The following is a 23,603-nucleotide window of genomic DNA, read 5'->3' as shown; positions in this document are numbered from 1 at the left end:
CCTAAAGGAAGCATATATAGGGTGAAGGCTCAAGCACAGAACTTTGTGGAACTCTGACTAAGAAAAGCCTGTGCACGCACTGCATATTAAGTTACTAGCTCAGCAGCCTGTTATTCATTACAGTTATTGGAATATGATTATTTCTGTGGGGTTTAAAGTCATTTTAAATACCTCTAGATCTGAAACACTATCAGCCGGTATGGTTAAAACTGCATTTGGGCTGAAAGTAATGATAACTTTATTTTCACATACTTAGAATTGACAGGTAAATGTATAAAATGCCAATCCAAGTTTCCTAATGCTCACACTTTTATCTCCAAATGTCTTGTGATTTGAACCAGCAACCAACAGTGTAAAACCCCAAGGTATTCATTTTACGATGATACAAAACAGAGAAAAGCAGACAAACCTCTGTACCACAGCCTACCAGATTTTGACATCTACCAAATTGGGAGGTATTATAAATTATTTTACGTGTAAGAGAATTTACTCCCATTTCTGTGTGAGACAAATGGATTTTCACAATTAAAGGAAAACACTGCTGTGTAGCTTGTCTTGTGAAATGCACATGTACTGTGGCAGGGCTATGACTAACAGCTATTGTTCTTCCTCAGCTGGTTTATTATTGGGGCTCAGTGGCGTACACTGTCAGCCACAGTCTGAACATTGGGGTCAGGCAGGGACATAAACTGCTTTGAACTGAAAGATTTCCAAAATTTTTACTAAAGTGATTTAGTATTGCACTTCTATAAATTTGAGGGACACACAAGAAACAGATTTCAAAAATGGACGTTCAAAATCTAATCAGAAGAGGACGTGATATCCTGATTTTTGTCTCTAGTAGGAGAGAAACTCCAAAACTCTAAAACTCTGAAAGCTACATTTCCAATAATTCAACCAACAGCATCCTTCACTAGTTCGGGGCAGCAGAACATGCTGTAAACACAAAAACTGAAATATTATTAACGTATAAAGTTGAGAAAAACCCTGAGGGAAATATTTGGCTCTTTAGCTGCTAAATGCTCCACTATGTTTGCTGGCTGGTCTTTAACTGTGTCTGTCTTCTGTTTGCTGCCGAGCAGGTAGTGGACAGTGGCTTTTTACAGCTATTTCTCTGAGAGCAGCTGCCTAGTGCTGTATAAATAAAAGAACTGCACTGTAGCACTTGTTAATAACTGATCTCATCAGACACTATTTGGTTTTTGCCCATTAAGAATGAATCAGTGCTCCAACTTGAAACAGCCTCTTTATCACATCAGGAGTGTTCTGCACTGCAGCGTCCTGCTGCACACAACACACACAAGCACGAAAGTGAAAGTAGAAACTGTGGCAGCCAGAGACCAACACATCGCCCTGATGATGGGGCAGTCAGGTTACACTGTAGCCCTGCTACTTTTAATTAGAGCAGATCAAAGAGTTACATTCAGACATAGACATACTTACACAAGTGACAGTGTTTGACAGCTGTCAGACACTTTCAACAAGAGAGTAGCTATAGTAAACAGCTAACAGCAAACTGTTCAACTTACTAAAAATACTACACACAGAGAGGCACAGACAACACATACAGTTCAAACTGCAGGCCTCTGGTTTACACTCTGCAACACTCTAACAGTACCAGTGTTTGCTGAGCTATATTTAAAGAGCCCATGGATTTATGAGAGCTTATCATCTTCTCTGTTTATGTTTAGTCATTTCTATATATACCGTACAATACTCCCTTACATTATCGACATAACATTTCTAACTAATACAGTGTAAAACCACTGTAAAAAGTAAATTAAAGTTGTTTAAATTGATTGGTTTGAATCAAAATGCAGTTTGTATCCTTGAGGTTTAACAAATGTATTTCCTTCTTAAAACATTTGCAAGGCTGATGTTTGAATACTTCGATCTCATCCTTGTTTGCAGCCATGTTTTCTAGCCTGTAAGCTGCATTTCTTGGTGCATCACCACCACCAACTGTTGATCAGTGGAACAGATCACAGCAGGACTGTGTATCATTCTATCCACGTGTATTGGCACGTGCATTTGTGAACCCACTTAGAGCAGCTTAATTGCCAATTTCACATTTTCTGCTTGGTCTCTTGTGCAAATAACTACTTTTGCTTTTTTGCAAGCTTTTGTTTGGTCCCTAACTATTATGACCATCATCTCCCCTGCCTTTAAAAGACTGAAAAAATACCTCTGAAGATCCAACCTGCTACAGAGAAACAGGTAAAATAAATACTGTTTTGAATTTTTTTCCCCTAAGATTTGTGTTGAGGTTGCTGTATGAAAGTCTCATGGAGTCACTAAAATAGTGCTGGGGTCACACATGAGATTAGTTTGATGTCATTGCTGTCACCGAAATGATCAACTGTCGTAGCCCCAATGACGTCCTATTGGTCCTACTGGCACTGACAGAGCTGCCCAAATGTGGAGCAGCAGGGCTGCAGCCAGGGCTTCCACATCACATTCCCTGCAGATATCTGGCTCTCCACAGGCTTCACCGATCTCTGATGCCTCTCCACAGCCTCTTTCATCACAGCCAGGATGGAGTGAAAGGCCAGCTCGGTGTCAGGAGTCAGTGGCGTGGTTTCTGATGGGTCCCTCGAGAGATCAAAGAGTAGTGGAGGATTGTGGTAGGTCACATAGTCCGCTGTGCAAAAGCAGACATGTGTGTGGAAACAGGCCGTCTCGCTCTCTGGGTAGAAGTTTGGAGTGAAGTAAAAGGCTTTCCACACTGAGCTACCTGAAGAAATTCAAATAAAAGCACTCAATGAAACTTCTCGCCTCGAGGCAGACTGTGTATTTTTGCTCAGTTTGTCATGTAGATGAGCTTTGCTGAATCTCAGCTGTCACTCCGGCGGCAGCTAGAAGAAGCACACAGTGAATAATGCCAAGCATTGTAGAAACAGTTTTTGTTTCTACAATTGAAAAAATTTACTTGGAGTTAAAAGTTGCTGTAGATAGATAATCGAACAGCTATCACTGCTGGTGCATTTAAGGATGTTCTGACTTCTGACATTTGAGGGTGAGCTGCTGAACAGAAACCTCACTGATGTAGGAAAAAAAAAACAACCGAGTTTAAAATAGCCATTCAATGATGTCAAAGCGTGCCTCTGGCTTTGTTACAACAAAACTCATCAATGCGATGTTTGCAGTAGACCAGATGTCAGATGTTGTCAAATGATGGTGCAAGATTGGAATACTGCCCTATTACTATAAAAAATGATAACCTTTGACATGATTTGGTTGATGGAAAAATACTTTACACACTCAAATAAAGACAAGTATTCAAACAGTGATCTAGCCTTTAATAATAGCCAGCAGGAAGAAACTAGGCTATTCGATAATAAAGTCCAGCACACTGACAAACAACGAAGGGGTGGAATTACCTGATATCTAAAAGCTCACACGATATTATGTTCATTTGATTGATTGATTAAGTTCATTTCCAACACTTTTTTTTTAAGCTTTTGTCAAAATCTTCCTGCAGAAAGGATTCACAGAAAAAACCTTCCAGCAGCTCAAATGGCCTCAACTCTCTCATCTTTTAATATTAAAAATCTGCAGGAAATGTTCAGTCATTTTGCTTTAGTCATTTAATTGATGCAGTTGTCTACATTGGCAGAGTATTGGCTCGCATTTCACTCAGTGCAACTGCGTTCACACACTCTCAATCTCTTTTCAAATTATAACTTTGATGTTTTCATAACGAGCTGTGGAAAAAATTGTAGGCACTTATGGAAAAACATGCTGTAAACTGCAGATGTTTATTTGCCAGTTCTGAGCTGATGGCGCTTGATGGGAAGTCAGCTCGATGCGTCTTGACCCTGTGTTTCCAATCCTCAGCCTTGCCTGTTTCTTTGTGCTTCTGTAGAAAAGCTTGGACAGCACATCTGGAAACACCTGTTTACCACAAGATTTCTGCCTGCAAGAGAGCTTGCTGATGGAGGATGATCAGCTTATGTCTTGTTGCTATGCTCACTCTTTCCATAGTGTAAGATTTTTAGATGAAACTTTTCAGCAATGTTTTCAGCAATTTCACCTTTTTAGTCTGGCTGTCCCTCACCCAGTTTTATTCCCCCACAAAGCTTTTTCTATTTAAGTTAATGCTTTTGATTCAACCTGCATATTATTTTGTTGTTCATTAGCACCTGTTTAGTATAATTGTTTAATCATGCACTAGGCTTTAGGCCAACAAATTCCTGAAATTTTCTAATCTGGAAAGTTGTCTGTTACTTTGTTACTATATTTAACCACATGCAAATGTCTAACTGTATATTATACATACAATATTAAACACTGTATAAATATTTGCAAAATAAATGTTTTGAAATCTAAAATATGATACTTCATATTGATACACTGATGCAAAAGATATAAGACCAATGTTATTGTGAAACATCTAAAGTGCCTAAAACTGCATAGAACTGTTCGTCATCACAGGGGGATGTTGCCCAGATCAACATGACGTTGCCTTGTAATCCATGGGTCTGATCAATTTTGGTTTTAAGAAACAAATAATTGCTGTTGCAATAAATCCTACAGACTGGAAGCAGAATCAGTTGATAGTGTAATAAAATGACTGTCCATATTATTTCCTACCTCAAAAAGGGAATTTGGTATTTATTCACTCTTTAACTACTGAGTGAAAACAGTATTTGTGTTAAAAGAGAAAATGTTTTCAGCAAAGTGGGGAGTATATGACTGTTGTGCTGGTGGAATTAGTGCTGTGGAAATGGACATCATACATCATGAATTTCTCAAGACAACAGGTAAATATGGACAAATGCTGGGTTAGCATTAAAATGGAGGTTTCCTACTAAATATGATCAAATATAAAACAGGTGATATTAGTGATAAAGGCCCGTCTCTTGTATTAGCCTGTTTCAAATAAAGACCTGCATCTCCCTACACTTGATGTAAAGGCCAGTATTTGCGAATTATGGTATATAGTGTTTGTAGTTACTAGGCCAAAAAATACTAAACTATATATATAGCTCTTTACAATGCAGGTTTGTGCACGGGAAGTGACAAGTGAAGTGACACGTGATGTTGTGGATAACTCTCCGTGCATCTGATTGGGTGATTGTTTGGACTTACTGTTCTGGGGGTGCCATCTGACTGCATTCAAGTAGGCATTGCAGTAATGGAACAGAAACTCATGGTTCAACTCCCATTCAACTCTCCTCTGAAGCAAATCCATGAGGTCATGACCATCTATCTCCCTGCAGACCAGAGGACGGAAAGCAACAGTGGCAACAACATCTCTCTGACACACGCATTCAACTGCTCAGTACTGTGAATCACAATGGGCGTCTGATCAAAGCCTCTGGATTACCTTAATACCCCCTCTTCATTAGTAAACATGTTTCCTCTGCTCAGTTCCTGGATCTCATTCACTATGAGCCCAGTGTATCACGCACTACCCTTCCTGTCTTTTTTCAATGTGATCTAGATTTCAGGCTGCACTTGTTTGGACTGACATGTGGAGGAAGTGCTGTCTCAATGCTCTGCTGCCTCACCTGTCCTCTGGGACTGATGCTCCACTCAGGTGCACCACTGTAGGAAACAGGTCCATGTTGCTAGTGGGCTTGTCTACCTGTCCACCACTGGGGATTTTTCCTGGCCAGCTAAGAATTCCTGGGACCTCCCAATTTGTGGACTTCCCTGCTGCTCAAAAGAAAGAAAAGAACACATAGTCATGAAAGCTGTTCTGATCGATCTACCACAACTCGGCATGTCTGGGCCACAAATAGTGCTGGGTAGTTAACTAAAGGAACACATTGCTCATTAAGACTGGCAACTTTTAATGCGGACTTAAAATAACATCGCTGAAAGTGGCTGCCTTACAGACCTTTCACTACTCTTTGAATCAGGTCTTCTGGGTCCAAACAGAGATTAAATCAAATCTGTCTGGCAGCCAGTCTTATATCACTGACAATAGTCTCCTACTGACTCTCTTAGGACACACCATTTCACCACTAGTGTGACATGAATAAAACAAATGTTCTTATTTTGATGACATTTTTTAATACATGATCTAGGTTTTTTAGCATCATCACACAGAAAGTTTAATAACCTTTTGTTTTAGAGGTGCATCATCTCCTAATGATTTCCTGAAAAGTTTCCTTCAGGGAACTATGCAATTACAGAGAAAATGATGAAGCTGTGAGAAAGTGACTTGAGTTTAGTTATTTGTGCTGAGTGTGTAAGCAGTTGTTGATTTCCAGAGAAATGTTCTTGAAAGAAAAGTAAGCATTCATTCATTATTCATTTTATTATTGGAAAATGTATTCCCTATTTATCACTGGGTGTGCTTTAACTAACAGACTCTCTGGGTTTAAATTGGAATTTATTAGAAGTGTACCAATTAAACACTGTCTCCATTTTCCTTAAGACTGGGAACAAATTATATAATCCTTTTCAGGAACCTTTATAAAGCATTAAAATTAAACAACAATATACACATTCATCATATATGTATATACACACACATACACATATATACACACATATACATATATATACATATACATATATATATACATACACACATATATATACACAAACACACACACACACACATATATATACACATATATACATATATACATACATATATATATATACACACATATACATATATACATACATACATACATACATACATATATACGTATATATATATATATATATATATATATATATACATACACATACATATACATATATATACATACATACATATACATACATATACATATATATACATACATACATATACATATACATATATATACATATATATACATACATACATATACATACATATATACACATATATACTTAGATATATACATATACATATATACATATATATACATATATACATATATATATACATATACATATATACATATACATATAGATATATATATACATATACATATATATATATATACATATACATATATATAGATATACATATATATAGATATACATACACATATATATATATATATATACACACATATATACATATATACAAACATATATACATATATACATATATATAGATATACATATATACACATATACACATATACATATATACATATATATATACATATATACATATATATATACATATATATATATACAAAAAAGTATCAGAACAAGTCCAAAGGAAATCTTGTTTCTCATGATGTACCTTTAAATATTCCATTCCATCCTCTGTGGACCTCCCCTCTGGCAGAGATTTCCTCCAGGTGAGCCCCCTGGTCTGAAGTCAGGTAAACTAGAGTATTTTCTCTCAGTTTGAGTCTGTCCAGAGTCTGAATGATCTGACCTAAGAACAGACAAAATTTTGGGCACTGTTTTTGTTTATGTACTCCGGCAACTGGAACTGAAATTAAAAAATGTCTGATATTCACTTTTTTTAAAATATGTATATATGCTTTTTTTTTTTCTTTTTTCAATCTGACACACATATTTACACTGAAGCCTAGTTTTTTGAATTACTCTGGGCATCGATCATCATGTTTCCTTGTGTTATTTTAAATACAATGATTCATACCCATCTAAAGTTAAATACCACCTTACTGCCATATGTATGGTTGAAATCGAATTAAAAACAGGCCTGTTTTTTTCATGTTGATGTCTTTATTTCTTAAATTATTTTAATGTTAAATTCAGTCTAGATTTGCATGTTTAACATGGAAATATGACTGCTGAAGGGTCTGGTTAAAGTTCCCTGCTTAATCCTCATATTGCAACATAAATGTGATCTTGGTATGAACCACAAATAAATTAGGAATTTCAAAATCACACTGATTTGTTTGTGGAAATGCCACTATACAAACGTAACCCTAATAGTCTCTATCACACAATGTTAGTGATCACAGCAACATGTCTCCCTATTATATAATTAAAAATGCAGAGCTCCAACTTTGGCCAGACTCGTTAAAAAAAGATGGAGTGCAGCCGTCAGTCTGGTACTGGTTGCACAAAATGTAACCAGTGGCTCTGTCATGCATAATTGTGGCTTGACAGTTTGCAAAATCATTCCTAATAAAGAGACTCACCCCGGTTAAGGTTAAGGCCGTCAGTACAGACTATCTATTAACTGTTGTGGATTATAGAGCTGCTAAGAATCACTCATCCGTCTTTCTGTGTGCCAGACAAAAAGAATAACTTTTTTGTCTGCATGATCACATCAGCTGGTTTAAATACATCAAATAAAAGTGGAGAGATAAGCAAAACATAAACAAAGAGGTTACACGATTTTAGGGAGGTTTGCATGGGTGTGATTTTACTGAATAAAGTGACCAAAATACCCTGGAACAATTTTGTGCTGAGCAGGCGGGTGGCGGACCACGCAAAACACAATCATTGTTGGCACCAAGATTGCAGCGCGCCACTGCAATTGCAACTGCTCAGTGAAATTTTATCATACATGTTTCTTTTAGGTTTTCTTGCCACTCTAGATGATGGGTCCAGATTGAAAACTCCTTGGCAAAAAAAGAGCCAGGAAGAAAAGGGAGAAACACTTATTTTCCCATTCAGCAAGCAAAACACAAAGCAATTATTGCGCTCCTCCTTTGTGCTGACACAGCACTACTCAAGCCAAAATAATTGGGGTAATTATATGTTCATTAAGAAAACAGCCCCACACATTCAGTCCATTGTGGGGTGTTTTATCATGTGGAGGCTGTCCTTGAGACTGAACTGCAATTAGAGAAGAGAAAAAGTGGCCTATTTCAACAGAGCTTTATAATAATGGAGGATAAGCTGATTTACTTGAAGCGAGCCTATATCTGATACAAATAAAAAAGTAAAGAATTTTTCTATTCCACACACTTAGGGGTTTTGCTACTACTTGGTTGAGTATAATGAGTGGCTAATATTTAAATCCTTACTACTCACTGTGACATGACAATTAACTAGAATTGATCCCTCACGGTTGTATGCCTCCACCAGCCAGTCAAATTAAAGTTTACATCCATGTTTATCCAGACTCATGTAGTGAAGACTTTGAATGAAATTAATTAAAGGTATTTGACCTAATTTTTTGAGCATTGTTGTTCTTTTTCTGCAATATGTTTACTCTACTTGTGTGTAAGTTAGAGAGAAACAAAAAACAGTCAAATTCCTTGTATGTGTTCACATGCTCGGCCAATAAAGCTGATTCTGAAAGAACACAAAGGTGTAGCCATGACAGTAGACAATGCTTCAAATACGGATGTTGCTGCAAAGAAGCTACAAATTCTAAAACGTGAATACTTCACACACATCTTCAACCCGGCAGCACAGATCTACACAATCAGCAGTTTCCAGGTGGGCACCCAAGTTTAGTGTCATCAATTCAGTATCCGACCAAATGTGTAATATGGTCACAATCTGCCCTTCTGTTCCTGAGTTATAATGTTGAATAATTGCCAGAAAAGTATTTTTGCAGAACATTATGATGTCACAGTGAAGTTTGACCTTTGACCTTTCCGATATGGAATGACATCATTTCATCATTTTATCCTATTATACATTTGTGTGAATTTTTTATTCATAACTAGCATATGAATTCTTGAGTTATGGCCAAAAAAGTGTTTTGTGAGGTCCCTATCACCCTGACCTTTGACCACCACATTCTAATCAGTTCATCCTTGAGTCCAAGTGAACATTTATGTCAGATTTGAAGAAATTCCCTCCAGGTGTTCCTGAGACATTGCGTTCACGTGAATGGGACTGTTGGATGTAGACACAAATTCATCCCTAAAGGCACAACAGCTTTACAAAAGTAAATCCAGAAAACAAAGTCAACAATGAACAAAACAGAATATGTCATCGAAAACAAAGTAGACCTCATCTCCACAAAATCTCAGAAAAAACTATTTTCAAAATTGTATTTTGAGCAAAATGAATTTTTCCTAGAAGCAGCAATTCTCGCTATTTTTTCAACTTCTTCTAATGAGACTCTGTGGCAATTTTCACGTATAATTATTGAATTAAAGAGATGTTGAAGCTTGAATGGAATGATGTTTCAGTGCAGGTTTGCAGGACTTACAGGTGTCTCAGCCTATCACACTCAGCTTTGGTGCTGTCACTCTCAGGCTCTGAATTCTGACTGAGTTAGGGTTTTCTGTCTCCACTACCTGACAAAGATGATACGGCACAGTAAACATACCACTATGCTATATGCGTCTCCCAAACAGAAACAAAGCGCTACTTTATACATGCATGTACGTAAAATAGAAAAAAAAAAAAGTTTCCTGTACCACAAGCCAGTCCTGTACCAAACCAATGACACTACATGCACTTTCTACACTAAAAGGTGTTGTTGACTGAAAAAAGAGAAAACTGATAGAGAAACTATTAGTAAATCATGCTGATTCAAGGATAGTGTCTGGTGTCTGGTGATAACAACACTGTTGCACTGGGTGCCATGGTTCCTTCACTACCACGAACAGACACAATGTGGTTTATTTGTGGTTTAATTTGACTTAATCCCACATACAGAAATAGGAGAGCATCCAACTGTGGATAATTAATGATGGTTAATCTTCCGCCAAAAATAGTCCCTGAAAAAATGCACTATTTCCTCCTGTATGTTTGATAAAGAAACTACAGTTAGCAGCTTTTTTAGGAAGTTTTTGAGCCTTTTCAAAAAACGAAATGATATATTTGTGAGGTCTGTTTTAATATTTACATCTTCAGTAGGAACCATAGGGCCAAGGACAGAGACAAAATAACACATTGTTAATTTTGGTCTTTTCATGGCATTTATTGAAAACCACAAAAATACAGAATAACACCAGACCAATCCTTTAAATAAAGTAGACTCTGCTGACCTACCTACACTCCAGTCCACCTCATGGACGGCATCTCCATAGATGCCGTGTCGGCTCGTTCCTCTGAACGCTACAGAAGCAAACATGGCTGTGTGCACTTGGAGGAAAGAGAAATGCAGCAGGAAAGGCTTGGCTGAGTTCCTACAGAAACAGAAAATACAGTTTAATTATCACCATTACACACACACACACACACACACACACACACACACACACACACACACACACACACACACACACACACACCGATCAGCTACAAGATTAAAATGAGTTACCAGTTTTAATGTTGTGGTTGTGGTGGTAGTGTACATATAGTGCAATAAGCTCACTTTAATTCACACTAAATTTTCTCTAAAGTGACACAAATTCATTGAAACATCCTATTATGTGAAAAAACGTCTATTTCTTTTTTTTTTAAATGTGCCTTCTTTATAATGTCTGCTCCCTAAAGTGCTATGTGCAGTATAGCATTATAAAACATGTAGAAACAAGTACAATTCTGATACTTAAATACGGAGCAGCAAGACTGACAGAGTTTCCTGATCCATGTGGATCAGGAAAGCTGATATTTACCTTTCTATGAAGTCCACTGCCTCATGAGTCATCCTCTGTGTCAGGTTTTCAGATGTGAACGGCTGCTCCACAACTCTGTGGTCCCTCATGAGAACACAGTTGAAGTATGGGATAATCATGATGAATCCTGCTATCAGACCTGTGACCACGAGCAACAGAGACAGCCAGCTCACAATCACCCCAATGGAGAGGGTGGTGATTCTGCTGTAGTGGAGTAAGGCTGCAGTGACCAATACGATAGCCAGTGTCCTGTATGGTAAGTACTTATGGATCTGGAACACAGTGCCATGTCCAGGTTGGCAGTCCCGCATGTTGGGCAAGGGGATACCGAAGAAATAGTTGAAGCCGTGAATGCTGGGGTGGTGGCAGTGATCGTCACTGCGTTCACAGTTAAGTCCTAGTTGCCATTTTCCTGGGACCAAGAACAAATTTACAACAAAAGTATATGAAATTCAAGTATTGAAGGCGAAAAACCCATGAAAACTGAATGGTACCAGAATTTCATTTTACATGCAACAGTGGAAACAGGTTTTTAAGTATACATCTGCTATAAAGAGCCAAAGTCCTGAATGACTACTAGGCTAGCTACATCCAGGGCTATATTACAGTCATTTTGCACTAAAATTTGAATCAAACGCTTCAACCTTGCTGTTGGTGAATGTCTCTCCCAAATTTTGTGTAAATTAGCGCTGGATATTTGCACTGAGCTACCGATTCGAATTCAATTCACAAAGTCCAGAGTCAATTCATTTCGATTCGATTCGATTCAGTTACATCAGATAAATACCAATGTTGTAAAGCGCTTTACAGAGTCTATCCTGGAAACTTAAGATTTCTTGTACACTCAGCAAGTGGAAAACACTGTTGTTTCCTTGAATATAAAATTGTGCAAAGTGCACATTATTGGCTAAATAGTTAACATATTTCCTGGTTATAAAACTGTGGAGCAAGGGTTTATTTTGCTTGGCAAATGCAAAATGACTGTGTAAAACAGTTGAGCAAGAAGAATAAAAATAAAAAACCTGCACCACTTACAAGAGCATCATTTTTGTACATATTAAAAAATAAATGCTGTCCCACAGAGCTCCACATAGACTATCAGTAGTAGATGCTTCAACTAAGAGCAGCACATCCCCTTTAATGATCACTGTGAGAACAGACAGGACAGAAACTGAAAGTCTGCTCACTAATTCATCTGAACTGTTTGTGATGACAGGACATCAACCTGATACCTGCAGACAGCTGTTAGCTGGTGTTCGCTCCCCGGCAGGGACAGACTACATAAAGTAGAATCTGTATACTGTTCACTCGACTTCCACGGCCTCACATCTCAAAGCCAGAGATAATAATGTCTTCAACAAACACAAACCGAGTCCAGATCAGTGTGCAGAGTCATTTATCAGTCTGTCCCTCTCGTAGATGCCATCTCTAGATTCGCTATGAGATAGCGAAAGTCAACTAACTATGACAGTCACAACAGTCCCATAAACTGAAACATTCACGTCACCCTTTAAGGGACTACTGTGACTCAAGGTGGCTCATATAGCCAGCTAGCATCCACATTACTTTTTAGTTTAAAATGCACATTGTAATAGATCCATTTCAACAAAGCAGACATTTTACACATCATGCTGCCCTAACTGAACCACTTACAAGTAACATAACATAACTATTTGCGTCTTTGTGAAAAGACACAAATACAAAGATCGATTTTAGGATTTTACGAATTGATAGCCGATATCAAGTAAAATTAATGATTAAGTTGAAAAATTTTTTTTTTTTAACCAGCCCTTAGTGTCAGTCCATCTCACAGGTGACAAGATATTTCAATGAATAAGTGAAAACTTTGACCTGCTGGTGGAGCTAAAGAAAAAGTCAAGGAAAGACCTAACATATCTGAACCAAGGTTCCTAACAATCCAGTATTAGTCAGTGGTGGGTAAGTGTTGGATGGGTAGAATAATGTGAATAGTTTGGTGAATATCAAAATATCAGTGTTTTCTTTCATCTGTTTTTCTTAAAATCATAATTGAATCCATAATTGAAGCTAAATTGGTTTATATCATCATAAGTAAGGAAGTGCATTTTGAGGATCTTATAACAAAGATATAAATACATTTTTTATGAAACCCATCAAATATCAACTAGCATTTCTAATACAAATCAGTAAATGTAATGGCAAAACACCTATAACACATACAGTATTTCTTCTTTTTGGGCTGATGGTGGCAACCATGAATCCTAATGATTTTATGTGATCCGGGAATCATTAGGTTTCATCCTCTGGCGAGCATGAATGTCAGTTTCAAGACTAGGTTTTTCAAGCCAATCTGTCCAGTAGTCGTGGGCAAACTGTTAGTGGGTGTTCACACCAAAAACTGCCCTGTGTTAAAAAAAATGCAAGGGGCTATGTTGTATATTGCTCCAGGAACAGGTGAGACAATGAAAAATGATTCAGGAAGTCCAGTTTGAGTAGCAGATCCGTGAGTCTGAAGGCTTGTCAGACACCAAAGCACGCAGAAAGGTTAACATTTTATGATGAAAGATTTTACTGCTCTGGAACGTTACCAAAGTTTTCTTGTGATGATCGTGAGGTAGAGAGTACAATTACTGTATGCCATTCATGTTACAAAGCACTCTACCTGGAATGTGCCAAACAACCCTGAGATTTTTTGCTGCAGCCTTCAGCGTCTGCACCCCAGAATGTCCCTGTTCAGACGACTGAGAGGACTACGCTTTGCATACATGCATGCTTGCCTGTGTGAAGGCAGCTTTCTCTCAAACCCAACTGTCACTCCTGTTAGTGGTTGGCTTGATTGTTCCATTAATGTGGTGAATTACCTTAATTTGTCAGATATTTGTCTGGATTAGCCAAAAACAGCCATTCCTGACTTGTTATCTATACTCTCACTCAACTGGTTTTGCATTTCACTATATCACAATATACAGTAGCTGTGATAGAAAACTTCATATTTCCCACCCATACTCCTTAAGATCAGTGAAGGATTTTCAAACTGTCTGTGTTGTGAATGGAGTAATAACCTAAAGAAATCAATAAATAGAGCACATAATGTCAGCTGTTATCTGGACTCATTTTTTAAAACAAATTCCTGGAAAAACACTGCTGTTTCAGCTTTTTCCACAGTGAATGTTTAAATGCAGTCAAAAAAAATTAGCACATAACAAATGTGCAAAATCTGAAACAACCACCATAAAGCTGCCAACAGCAATAAGAACCACACTTAACAACTTGTGAAATGACAATTGCAGCGTACCTACAAGAGCTGTCTCATAGCATTCTTGTTTGGCAATCTTAGCAAAGGTAAGCTCTTGGCTGGGAAGGCCTCCAGATGCTGCATTAAAAATGAAGACAGCAGGTCTGCTATAACCAGCTATACCTGTTAAACAGGAAAATGAAAGAAAATCTTTTAAACCAGTAAACATTTTAAGGCTGACATTTTAAATGAAAATAAAAGTCTTCTGTAAATGGGAGAAAAAAAAAAACGTATCTGTAATAATCTGTCTGAATTCAAAATGACAGACCGTCTGTACCTTATGAATACAGTGCACAGTGTATATCAAGAAAATCTTTGTGTTAAATAATTCAGTCATTAAATAAATGGGTTTTCCACAGGAAGTGGAGTAAAGAGCTGTTCAATTTGACAGTGTGTAATAGTTTTATTGTCTGTGGATATCGCCTGCAGAGCAAAATTTAGCACTGTCAGTCAGTGCAGGTTGGCCTGGCCTGATCGTATCGGGTATCGTCCGGTGAGGAATGCTGCCCTGCTGGGAGTGCATAGGCTCGCTGCAGCGATGTTGTGTGTGAGCTTCACCCCTTCCCGTGCCAGCTGGTCAATATTGGGAGTCCTGCAAACACAATTAATCAACATTCACAAGGCAGGTTCAACATTCAGAGAGACAAATGTAGGACTTTTAAAAGTCATTTTTTAATGTTGTTTGGAATTAAATTAAAGAGCAACAATCATCCAAAATCAAGGGAAAAGGTCCAATGAAAACAGCTTGTGGCCATGGATTACTTCATCCAAATTATAAAAAAACAAAGAAAATATTCAGTAGTCAGCCCTGAGTAGTCCGTTTGAAATTTTGCAATACTAGTGGCAATAGGATACCCAGGTTTCCGGATTGTTAGCAAAACATTACTACTTTCAATACCTTACTTGTAGGAATTATAAGGTTATATTTTTTTACAAAAAGTAGAATATATATGAAAGTTCCCCAGAAGAAGCGAAAGTATCTCGATTGCCTATTGGTGGCGGGTTGCAGTATAGGTCATAACAGTGACTACAGGTTTGCTCCAATTATGTGAATGACTTTTCTATGTGAATCAACACACAGTAGTAAAACTATACTGAAGCCATCCAGCCCCACATAGCCAAGTGAAAACAGCAAAAAAGTTTTACCTCAGTGTTTTATTGCCATAGCAGCCAAGTTCTCCAATTCCCAGGTCATCCACCATCATCAGGACAAAGTTGGGCTTACTGCTTTCCTGAGGAGACACACAGCTCACCTCTAAGAGCAGCGGCAGCAGAGAGCATGGCAGCCATGTGGACTTCATGTTGTCAGAGCAGAACCACTGGAAAAGGAAACACACCACTGATCCATTTGGAGTTTATATATACACTCACTGATTTTCTTTTAGAAGCCAATAGCATTTACATATCCTGGAATTTCCTCCCAGCTCTTTGTGAATGTTTTTAAAGTCAACACAGTTCACAGTTGAGCTGGTAGATTATGTTGTTGATGATCAAAAAATTTATTTGGGAAGCAACAATACAAACTTGTTACAGACGCCATTCAAGCATTCAGTTGAGTAAGTTTTTGACAAAAACTGATTGGGAAACACTATATTACTAAGTCATAGGGCTGAATGATATGCAAAAAAATCACATTGCATATATCATTATATATTATTTTGCCAGATAGTGTGATTGTGATATGAGTCATGATTTTAGTGTAAATTTTTGAATTTCATTTTCACTGAAAAAAAATATAAAAATGATGATGATGATGTGATTTTTGCTGGGGTCTGTACCAAACAAGCAGGGTCCCATACATCTAGAGAATATGATTTGTAGGTCAGGTCATCTACGTAACACCACAATGCTTCATATATAATCGCAGGATACTGACCTTATCATTCAGATCAGGTATCTGGCAGACATGACCCATCCACATTGAATATTTTAATATTTTCAGTTCTGCTCTGTTTATTTGCTGCAATGAGTTCATTTTGATGCGTTACGGTATTGCCTTTATTTATCACTTCCTGCATGTGCTTCACTCTAAATATATTTTAATGTAAAGTTAGTGCACAATGACATTCATGTCCAGTGTTAACAGAAACTAGAGCTCCACCGATACTGGATTTTTGAGCCGATGCCGATACACCTATGAGATTTTGGACCCAAGTGTTAGACTGCACTCTCCATCGCCACCATCAAAACACTTTTTTGGAAGACTTGATTGGTTCCATCCCTCCATCAGAGTTCCAGAGACTTGTAGAATCAATGCCAATGCTGTTCTGGCAGCACGAGGTGGGGCAACACCTTACTAAGACACTTCATGTTGGTTTTTCCTTTCATTTGTTGCCCTTGCCCGTGTTATATTGAAAAGAGAAAATGATCCGGTTGCTGTTTATTAACTTTCCAGCAATTTCACAACCTAATTAGCAATGTAGCATGAAGACACCGCTTGATTCTGCACCACTGTCTGCTAAGCTGTGACGTGTACTCTGTTACATGTGCTCCAGACAGTGCTGAGAGTATTGTGAACAATGGAGTCGGATCGCACTCAACTGGACAAAATATGTGATGACTCCATTTCTAAATTATCCCAAGCGCCTTTCTGCATTAAAATCTGTAAATAAAAGTTTTCATATCGGCCCATATCTGACAACGTATATTCCGATAATAATATATCCTTGATAGGCCAATATTGGCCAATAAAATTGGCCAACCGATAAAACGGTTGATAAAATGAATGAATTGCCATTTTGTTGTCATTTAATTATTATTATTTAAACTGCTGGAAAAAAACCCATCAGATATATGGGTAGCGATTCAGAGGTCTGGAACCTGGCTGGTCAAAAAATCCAAATTCACACTCAGCAAATGTGGAACACTAAATGAGTAACACACTAGGCATGATGTACTGTTAGATATTACACTACCACACAGTATATACGGTAGTTAAAATAAGCTCCACCACAACCAACTACAAATTAAAATGTTGTTTACATTTTAATGTATTAATAATGGTAATCCATCAGCATAATAAATATAATAATAAATGTTTTTATAAATTCTTTTACTTTGGAAAAGTACACTAAAAAATGCATTTTTCCTCTAAGAACAGGCTAATGTAATGTAATGTAATGTAATGTGCAGGATCTCATATAGTAGCCTACAAAGACAACTCTGACTTAATGTTACTGTAATTAACATTGCAGTAACATTAAATGAAAGCAGGTAGTATGAGGACCAGCAGACTATGCCACGGTTCTGTAACTTCACATTCCAGTCCCTAAAAGACGCTCAGGTGTTACAAACTTACCCGCAGTTCATCTAATGATACAGACAACAAACCATCCAAACTTTCCGGAGCTGACAGCCTGCGTGACTCGCGAATCTCGCGATAAAGCGAAGTCGCGCTTGCTGTGTTAGGTTAGCCGGTTAGCCTGAGCGATACAGCAGCACTTCCGGTCTTGAGTTTCAAAACAAAACTTGACGAACAAGTTGCAGAGATAAAAAGAGAGAGAAATAACTAATAAATAAAAATAATCAGGAATATTCTTTGAATAGAGGAACCATAATAGCAACCAAAATATGTTATCAGATAAAACAAAGGTGACATACATTAGCCTATGTCCTGGTAAACGCTTGGCAACATCACAACTAGCTGGACCCAGTTCCATAAAGTCCATGCTGCCCTGTAAATGCTGAACCCTCACAGACTTTGATAAGCGTCACCTGTGTGCTCAGTGAAAATGTGTGAGTGCAGGAAAGTGCTCAGACTTAAGTCACAGTACCTGGGCAGAGTGTGAGGTTCGTATTTCATAGGAACACAGTTTAGTAATCATATTTGTACTTTATTACACTATACATTTCTTGGTTTTCTGTCTTTTATGCATTTTGTAACGTATTTCAGTTGGAAGTGAATGATCAAACCAGATGAAAACATAGAACATACCTTATCGTAAAAAGGAATAATTAAACTTCAAAAAAAAGTATTCAAGAGAAGCGCTTATCAGATCCACAGTGGAAGAACCCCGATGTCTCATGGAAATGAAAGAGAGCCTATAAATCTATAGATTGTTATTTTTACTAAAGTTTGAGAACTGACCAACTCTCTTCATTTTATGTTCAGCTGAGGGTCACTGACAAGAAGCACCAACCAGAGCAGTGTGTTTAGGCTGTACAAAATCGATGGCAAGTTTACCGACCTTTAAATCTGCGACAAAGCAAAGAGAAAGAGATGGATCCTGTTAGTTTTTGTACCCTCTATATGTATGTGTTTTAAATAATACAAGGAAATCAAAAATATGAATTTGACCATACCTTGACATACAGTGCTATGTAAAAACTGAACTTTAATGACCAGGCACAGATGGGGTTGGCTTCTCGCCATATTTCTGACCTGCTAACCTCATATGAGCCTAAGTACAGGCTAAAAACCAAAGGAGACTTGACCAGTCAGGGCCCCTCAACAGTGGCGCAACCTGCTGAAGGAGAGCTGGCAAATTAGCTCTTTATCTTCACTTACTGTAAATGGTATTGCATTTTTTCTTTTGTCATTGGTTGAATTGCACTTTGCTTTTTAATTGTACTTGTATTTTATTACACTACAACAGATTTTGTGGTGGTATGTCTTTTATGCACTGTATAACTTGTTTCAGTTACAGGTAGTTGCACTTTCAGGTAGTTGCAAAAGAATATGTAAAATAAATATATTGCTAAATGAGTAACACACCTAATCCATATGAAGAAAAAGGCTATGTTATGTCATCTTACATTCCACTTTCATATACATTTGAACTGATCGGAGTGGTCAGTGCTGTGTTTTGCACACCTTGATAATGCTGTATTCATAGCTGCTCCTCCCTTTCTTCACTATTACTTCACTTCAGTAAATACTATGTACTAAACATGTAGAATATCCTGAAATAATCATCTACATGTATTCATATAACCTACTGTTTGTGGTTTGCTTTTTAATTTCCCTCATTGTATTCCCTTAAGTGTCATATAATCTTTTCCTCTTTAAAACATATTTTCTTCTGCACATCATGTTTCAGAGCCATCAAGAACTTTTCAGCTGCTGTAGCTTTTCAAACTAACATGCTAATTCACTGTCAAAGTCATACACAGCCTCAATACATTTTCAATCCACACACATGCCAGGTGTCCTTGCTATTCAAAACCCTGTCTAAATCTCCTTGATGCCTTTTTTCCTCTACCTGATGTGTTCTGGTGAATTTAGTAAGCAGTGGAAGTGTGGAGAAATACTGGCATCTGTTGTTTGGCTCCAACATTGCAGAATCTCAAAGTCGCACAGCTCGTAACCCCCCCCCCCCCCCCACACACACACACACACACCTTTCCAACACCGGAATTGGAGACTCTGTCTCACAATCTTTGTAATCTTCCAGAACTTACAATCTTACATGCAGTGACTGGCCAGGTGTGTGGAGATGAGACAGAGGATGGGGTTTGAACTCTTCTACCAAATTTTTTTTGACATTCTTCACACATCTTCTGTTATTAATCATGTGCACAACTGAGCGCAAAATTATGGAAGGAAGGAAGGAATTAAGGAAGGAATTTTAACTATTGCATCTCGCCCCGTGCTATGGTGACAGGATTTTCGCCTTTGAGTGTGGTCATTCAGAACAGGTAGAAACACTGTCGTCTGTGACATGATTTGACACCAGTTTGTCTGATTTATGTTAAGCATACCCCGGCCTTTAAACACTACTTCCAAAAATATGTCTGATGTGGTTTTACCCTCTTCTGAGAGATAGAAGCAATATGCACATCTCCTTGCTAATCATTGTTACACAAAAAAGGGGAACTGAAATTTCGGTTTTCCTTTAATAATATAACAAAAACAACAAGAAACTACAAAAACATATTAATGCAATGTTGAAGTCGCTACGTTGCAGACATTGACCTCTGCTTCTCTGAGATCACTGCCCCAATGGCTGAAGCTCAACATATTGTTCTTCCTGGGAAAGGAAAAGTCTTTGTAATACAACATGGATGATGTGTGTGTGTATCCAGATAATCTTATGCACTGCTGCCGATGTGTGTATGCATCTGTTCCTTAAATGAGTTCAGGGTAGCGAGGCTGACCACTTGATAGCTTGCAGCGAATATAATTGACCGTCCGCATTTGACCACACCACTATCCATCTGCTACGAACCCAACCATTAGGCACCGCATGATCATCAAGTCACATCCCTGCAGGTGTCTGCAGCTCCCACTGCTCACAGATCTTAGAAACACTCCTCTCTTTTCCGTGCTATCTGATGCATTAATGCCTTTTTCTTCTCCCAAGGCCTCTTCAAAGACTGCTTCAGTGTCAGCCTTCTCTAACACAAAGGCTGGAGAACACAGCACATAGGCCTCCTGCAGCATGGGTTGCTTGAACACCTAAGGGCCTGAGAGAAGACTGAGGCATCAGACGCATGCTAATAAAAGCCATTTGTTGTGAAGCACTTTGAATTAAAACAGCACCACAGGCAACAAGGCATGTTGGTGGACTCAAAAGGCAACAAAAGTGACAGAAAACACAGTATATAAAGTGATACCAGTAAAAAGCACTCAGGGAACATGGTGAGATCATTACATCAAAGTCCAACTAGTCAAGAAACATAAAACATGCAGTCAGATTATCTGACAGGTTTGAACAAACCAACAGTTTATCCACGTTATATAAACCATTTTAATTGGAGGTCAAACTGAAAGCACCTGAAATGTCAAAGCTGGAACAGAAACTGTAAACTAGGATGGATGATTACAACAGACAGTAATAATTTTACTCTTCACCTTTCAGGTCTTGTTTAACCCGGAGGTCCGTTTCCAACCTGTCTCACTGTCTGACTGCTCAAGTCTCTATACCTGTGTTGACTCTTTAGTGATGTCATTCCCAGATGTCAGCAACTAACTTGGTGAGTGCACCGTAACTGTAACTGATAGAAATGATGGATGAAAGTACAAAAATAAGACCTAAGTTAACGCTTTCAGGTCCTATTATAATTATTATTATTATTATAACCAAAGTAAATGAAAATTAAACAAAGCCAAATCTTAGCAGGTGGTTCTTGACATACTTCGTAAAGGTGTTTACAGTTCATGGAGAAAATTCCGAAGTTTAGGAGGCACAGCTTGAAAAAGCATAGCCTTCTTTTAGTTTGACATCTGCAGTGAGGAAGAACCAGCAAATCCTGATCAGACCTAAGAGACCTACTGGTGGTATAAGGGTGTTGTAATTCTCTAATGTAGTCCAAATTTCAGAGGGTAGATTTAACGGAAAAGGGAAGAGAACCAAGACCAAGACTTCCCATTATCTTACAGACACAGCGGACTGGGGCAGAAATAAGAACTTGTGTTTACTCAGCAAGATGTAGGAAATTATCTGCTGTCCAGTTGTTACGGGATGGTGATGGTAGTTATGCAAAGTAAACAGTTGTTTGACATTTTGAGGATTCCATGAGGTGTATATTTGAATATCATCTGCATAGCAATGATAGGAAACGTGAGTGTAGAGGAGTGTAGAGGCGAGGTCTGGGCACTCAGACACACAAAAATACCGTTTCCTTTCTTGTAGACAAATGTGGCCCCTACAAAAATTCAGCATCCTGTAAGAGTTCATAATTTCAGGATTCAAAGAGACTAGAAGCAAATCAGTGAGGTCACTGTGTTCAGACGTCAAAGTTGTGTTCAGGTGTACTTTACAGGTGTACAAAAAGTCAGCTGTAATAGGAGGTCAAGCAGCTCAGACATCCTTCAGCTCCTCCTGTTAGAGACACAACCCTGTTTCAGTTTCACCCTGAGGGCTCCTCCCACTGTGTTGCTCTTTGTATTCCATCAAACAGACGCACCCTAGGGAGTCTGCGGGGTGGCATTGTTAACAGGTGCCCAATTCCCGGCAAATACTGTCAATGCAGAGGAGCACCAGCTCAGCAATGAGGTCCTTGTGGATCACTGAACTCCACTGATTCTCCTCATCTCTGCTCAGTGACCGTGACCAACCCGCCGCCACAGGTGAGGCTCGGAATGGAAATTAAACTGGTAAATTGTGAGCTTTGCCTTTTGGCTCCTAGAGATGTAATCCAGCTTTCACTGGAAGGAGAACATACTGAATGTGACTTAAAGAAATATCTGTCAAAAAACAGGTTATAAAATCATCATAGAATCTGATCTGACACAGTATAATTACAATTTATCCATTACACAATTATTCAACTATATTATTATTATTATATAACACTGTACGAGGGTTTTTTAGTTCATGTACCATTACACAAATGATCATAGTTAATTTAATTTAATTTAAGAAATCAAATCTCTGTTGACTACTTAATTGGTTGTGTCTTCTGGTGGATTTCAGTGGGCCAGTCAAAAGTCCCAGGTGAGTTTTTATTCTCAGTCTGCCCCTGCGGATAACAAAATCCAAGGAGCAGTTATGTATTTCATCAGAGTTTCTGTACACTGGAGTCACGTAAGTAAGAGATGAAGGAGTGTTTACAATGACCAATAACTTTTTCAACATGCAAGTCCCATTTGAGTGTAGTATTGAGGTGGAACTCCATTGATTTGACATATCAAAATGTCTGATAAATGTCCTCATGTGATGTCACATGCGACGGTGTCAGTTGGGATTAAAGACTACAACTTTGAAAATGAATCTGGGTGTGTGGAGCAGGACAAACAGAGGATGCAGAGGAAGAACGAAGTGATGAGGGAAGAGAGCTGGGTTGTTGTTTACATCCACCCCTCCGCTAACCCGTGTTGTGTCATCCACTCTTTTACTGCGAGACTCCAGACTCCCCAGCCCAGTGTTTTCTTTGTGGTCTGCCGGGACTTCAACTGGACGAGACTCTCCTCCCTTTCACTCAGTTTGTGGACTGAACCTCCAGAAGAGACAGGACCCTGGACCTGCTGTATGCTAATG

The 23,603-nt window shown here is 38.2% G+C and overlaps 1 protein-coding gene across 1 annotated transcript; it reads right to left on the bottom strand.

The window, feature by feature from the left end:
• Positions 1-1,418: 1,418 nt before the first annotated feature.
• sts (steroid sulfatase (microsomal), isozyme S) lies at positions 1,419-18,328 on the bottom strand. Its single transcript, XM_040141733.1, has 11 exons — positions 18,283-18,328; positions 17,981-18,149; positions 15,829-16,001; positions 15,153-15,274; positions 14,683-14,805; positions 11,409-11,820; positions 10,840-10,976; positions 7,202-7,339; positions 5,514-5,661; positions 5,092-5,216; positions 1,419-2,734 (listed from the first exon to the last, which is right to left on the bottom strand). The coding sequence occupies exons 3-11, from the start codon at positions 15,981-15,983 to the stop codon at positions 2,391-2,393; spliced, it is 1,704 nt and encodes a 567-aa protein (XP_039997667.1). The 5' UTR covers positions 15,984-16,001; positions 17,981-18,149; positions 18,283-18,328; the 3' UTR covers positions 1,419-2,390.
• Positions 18,329-23,603: the final 5,275 nt, after the last annotated feature.

The sequence above is a fragment of the Xiphias gladius genome, chromosome 13 (assembly GCF_016859285.1).
Source record: "Xiphias gladius isolate SHS-SW01 ecotype Sanya breed wild chromosome 13, ASM1685928v1, whole genome shotgun sequence".
Taxonomy (NCBI): domain Eukaryota; kingdom Metazoa; phylum Chordata; class Actinopteri; order Istiophoriformes; family Xiphiidae; genus Xiphias; species Xiphias gladius.
Note: the sequence above shows the minus strand (reverse complement) of the source record. Positions and strands in the feature narration are given on the sequence as shown.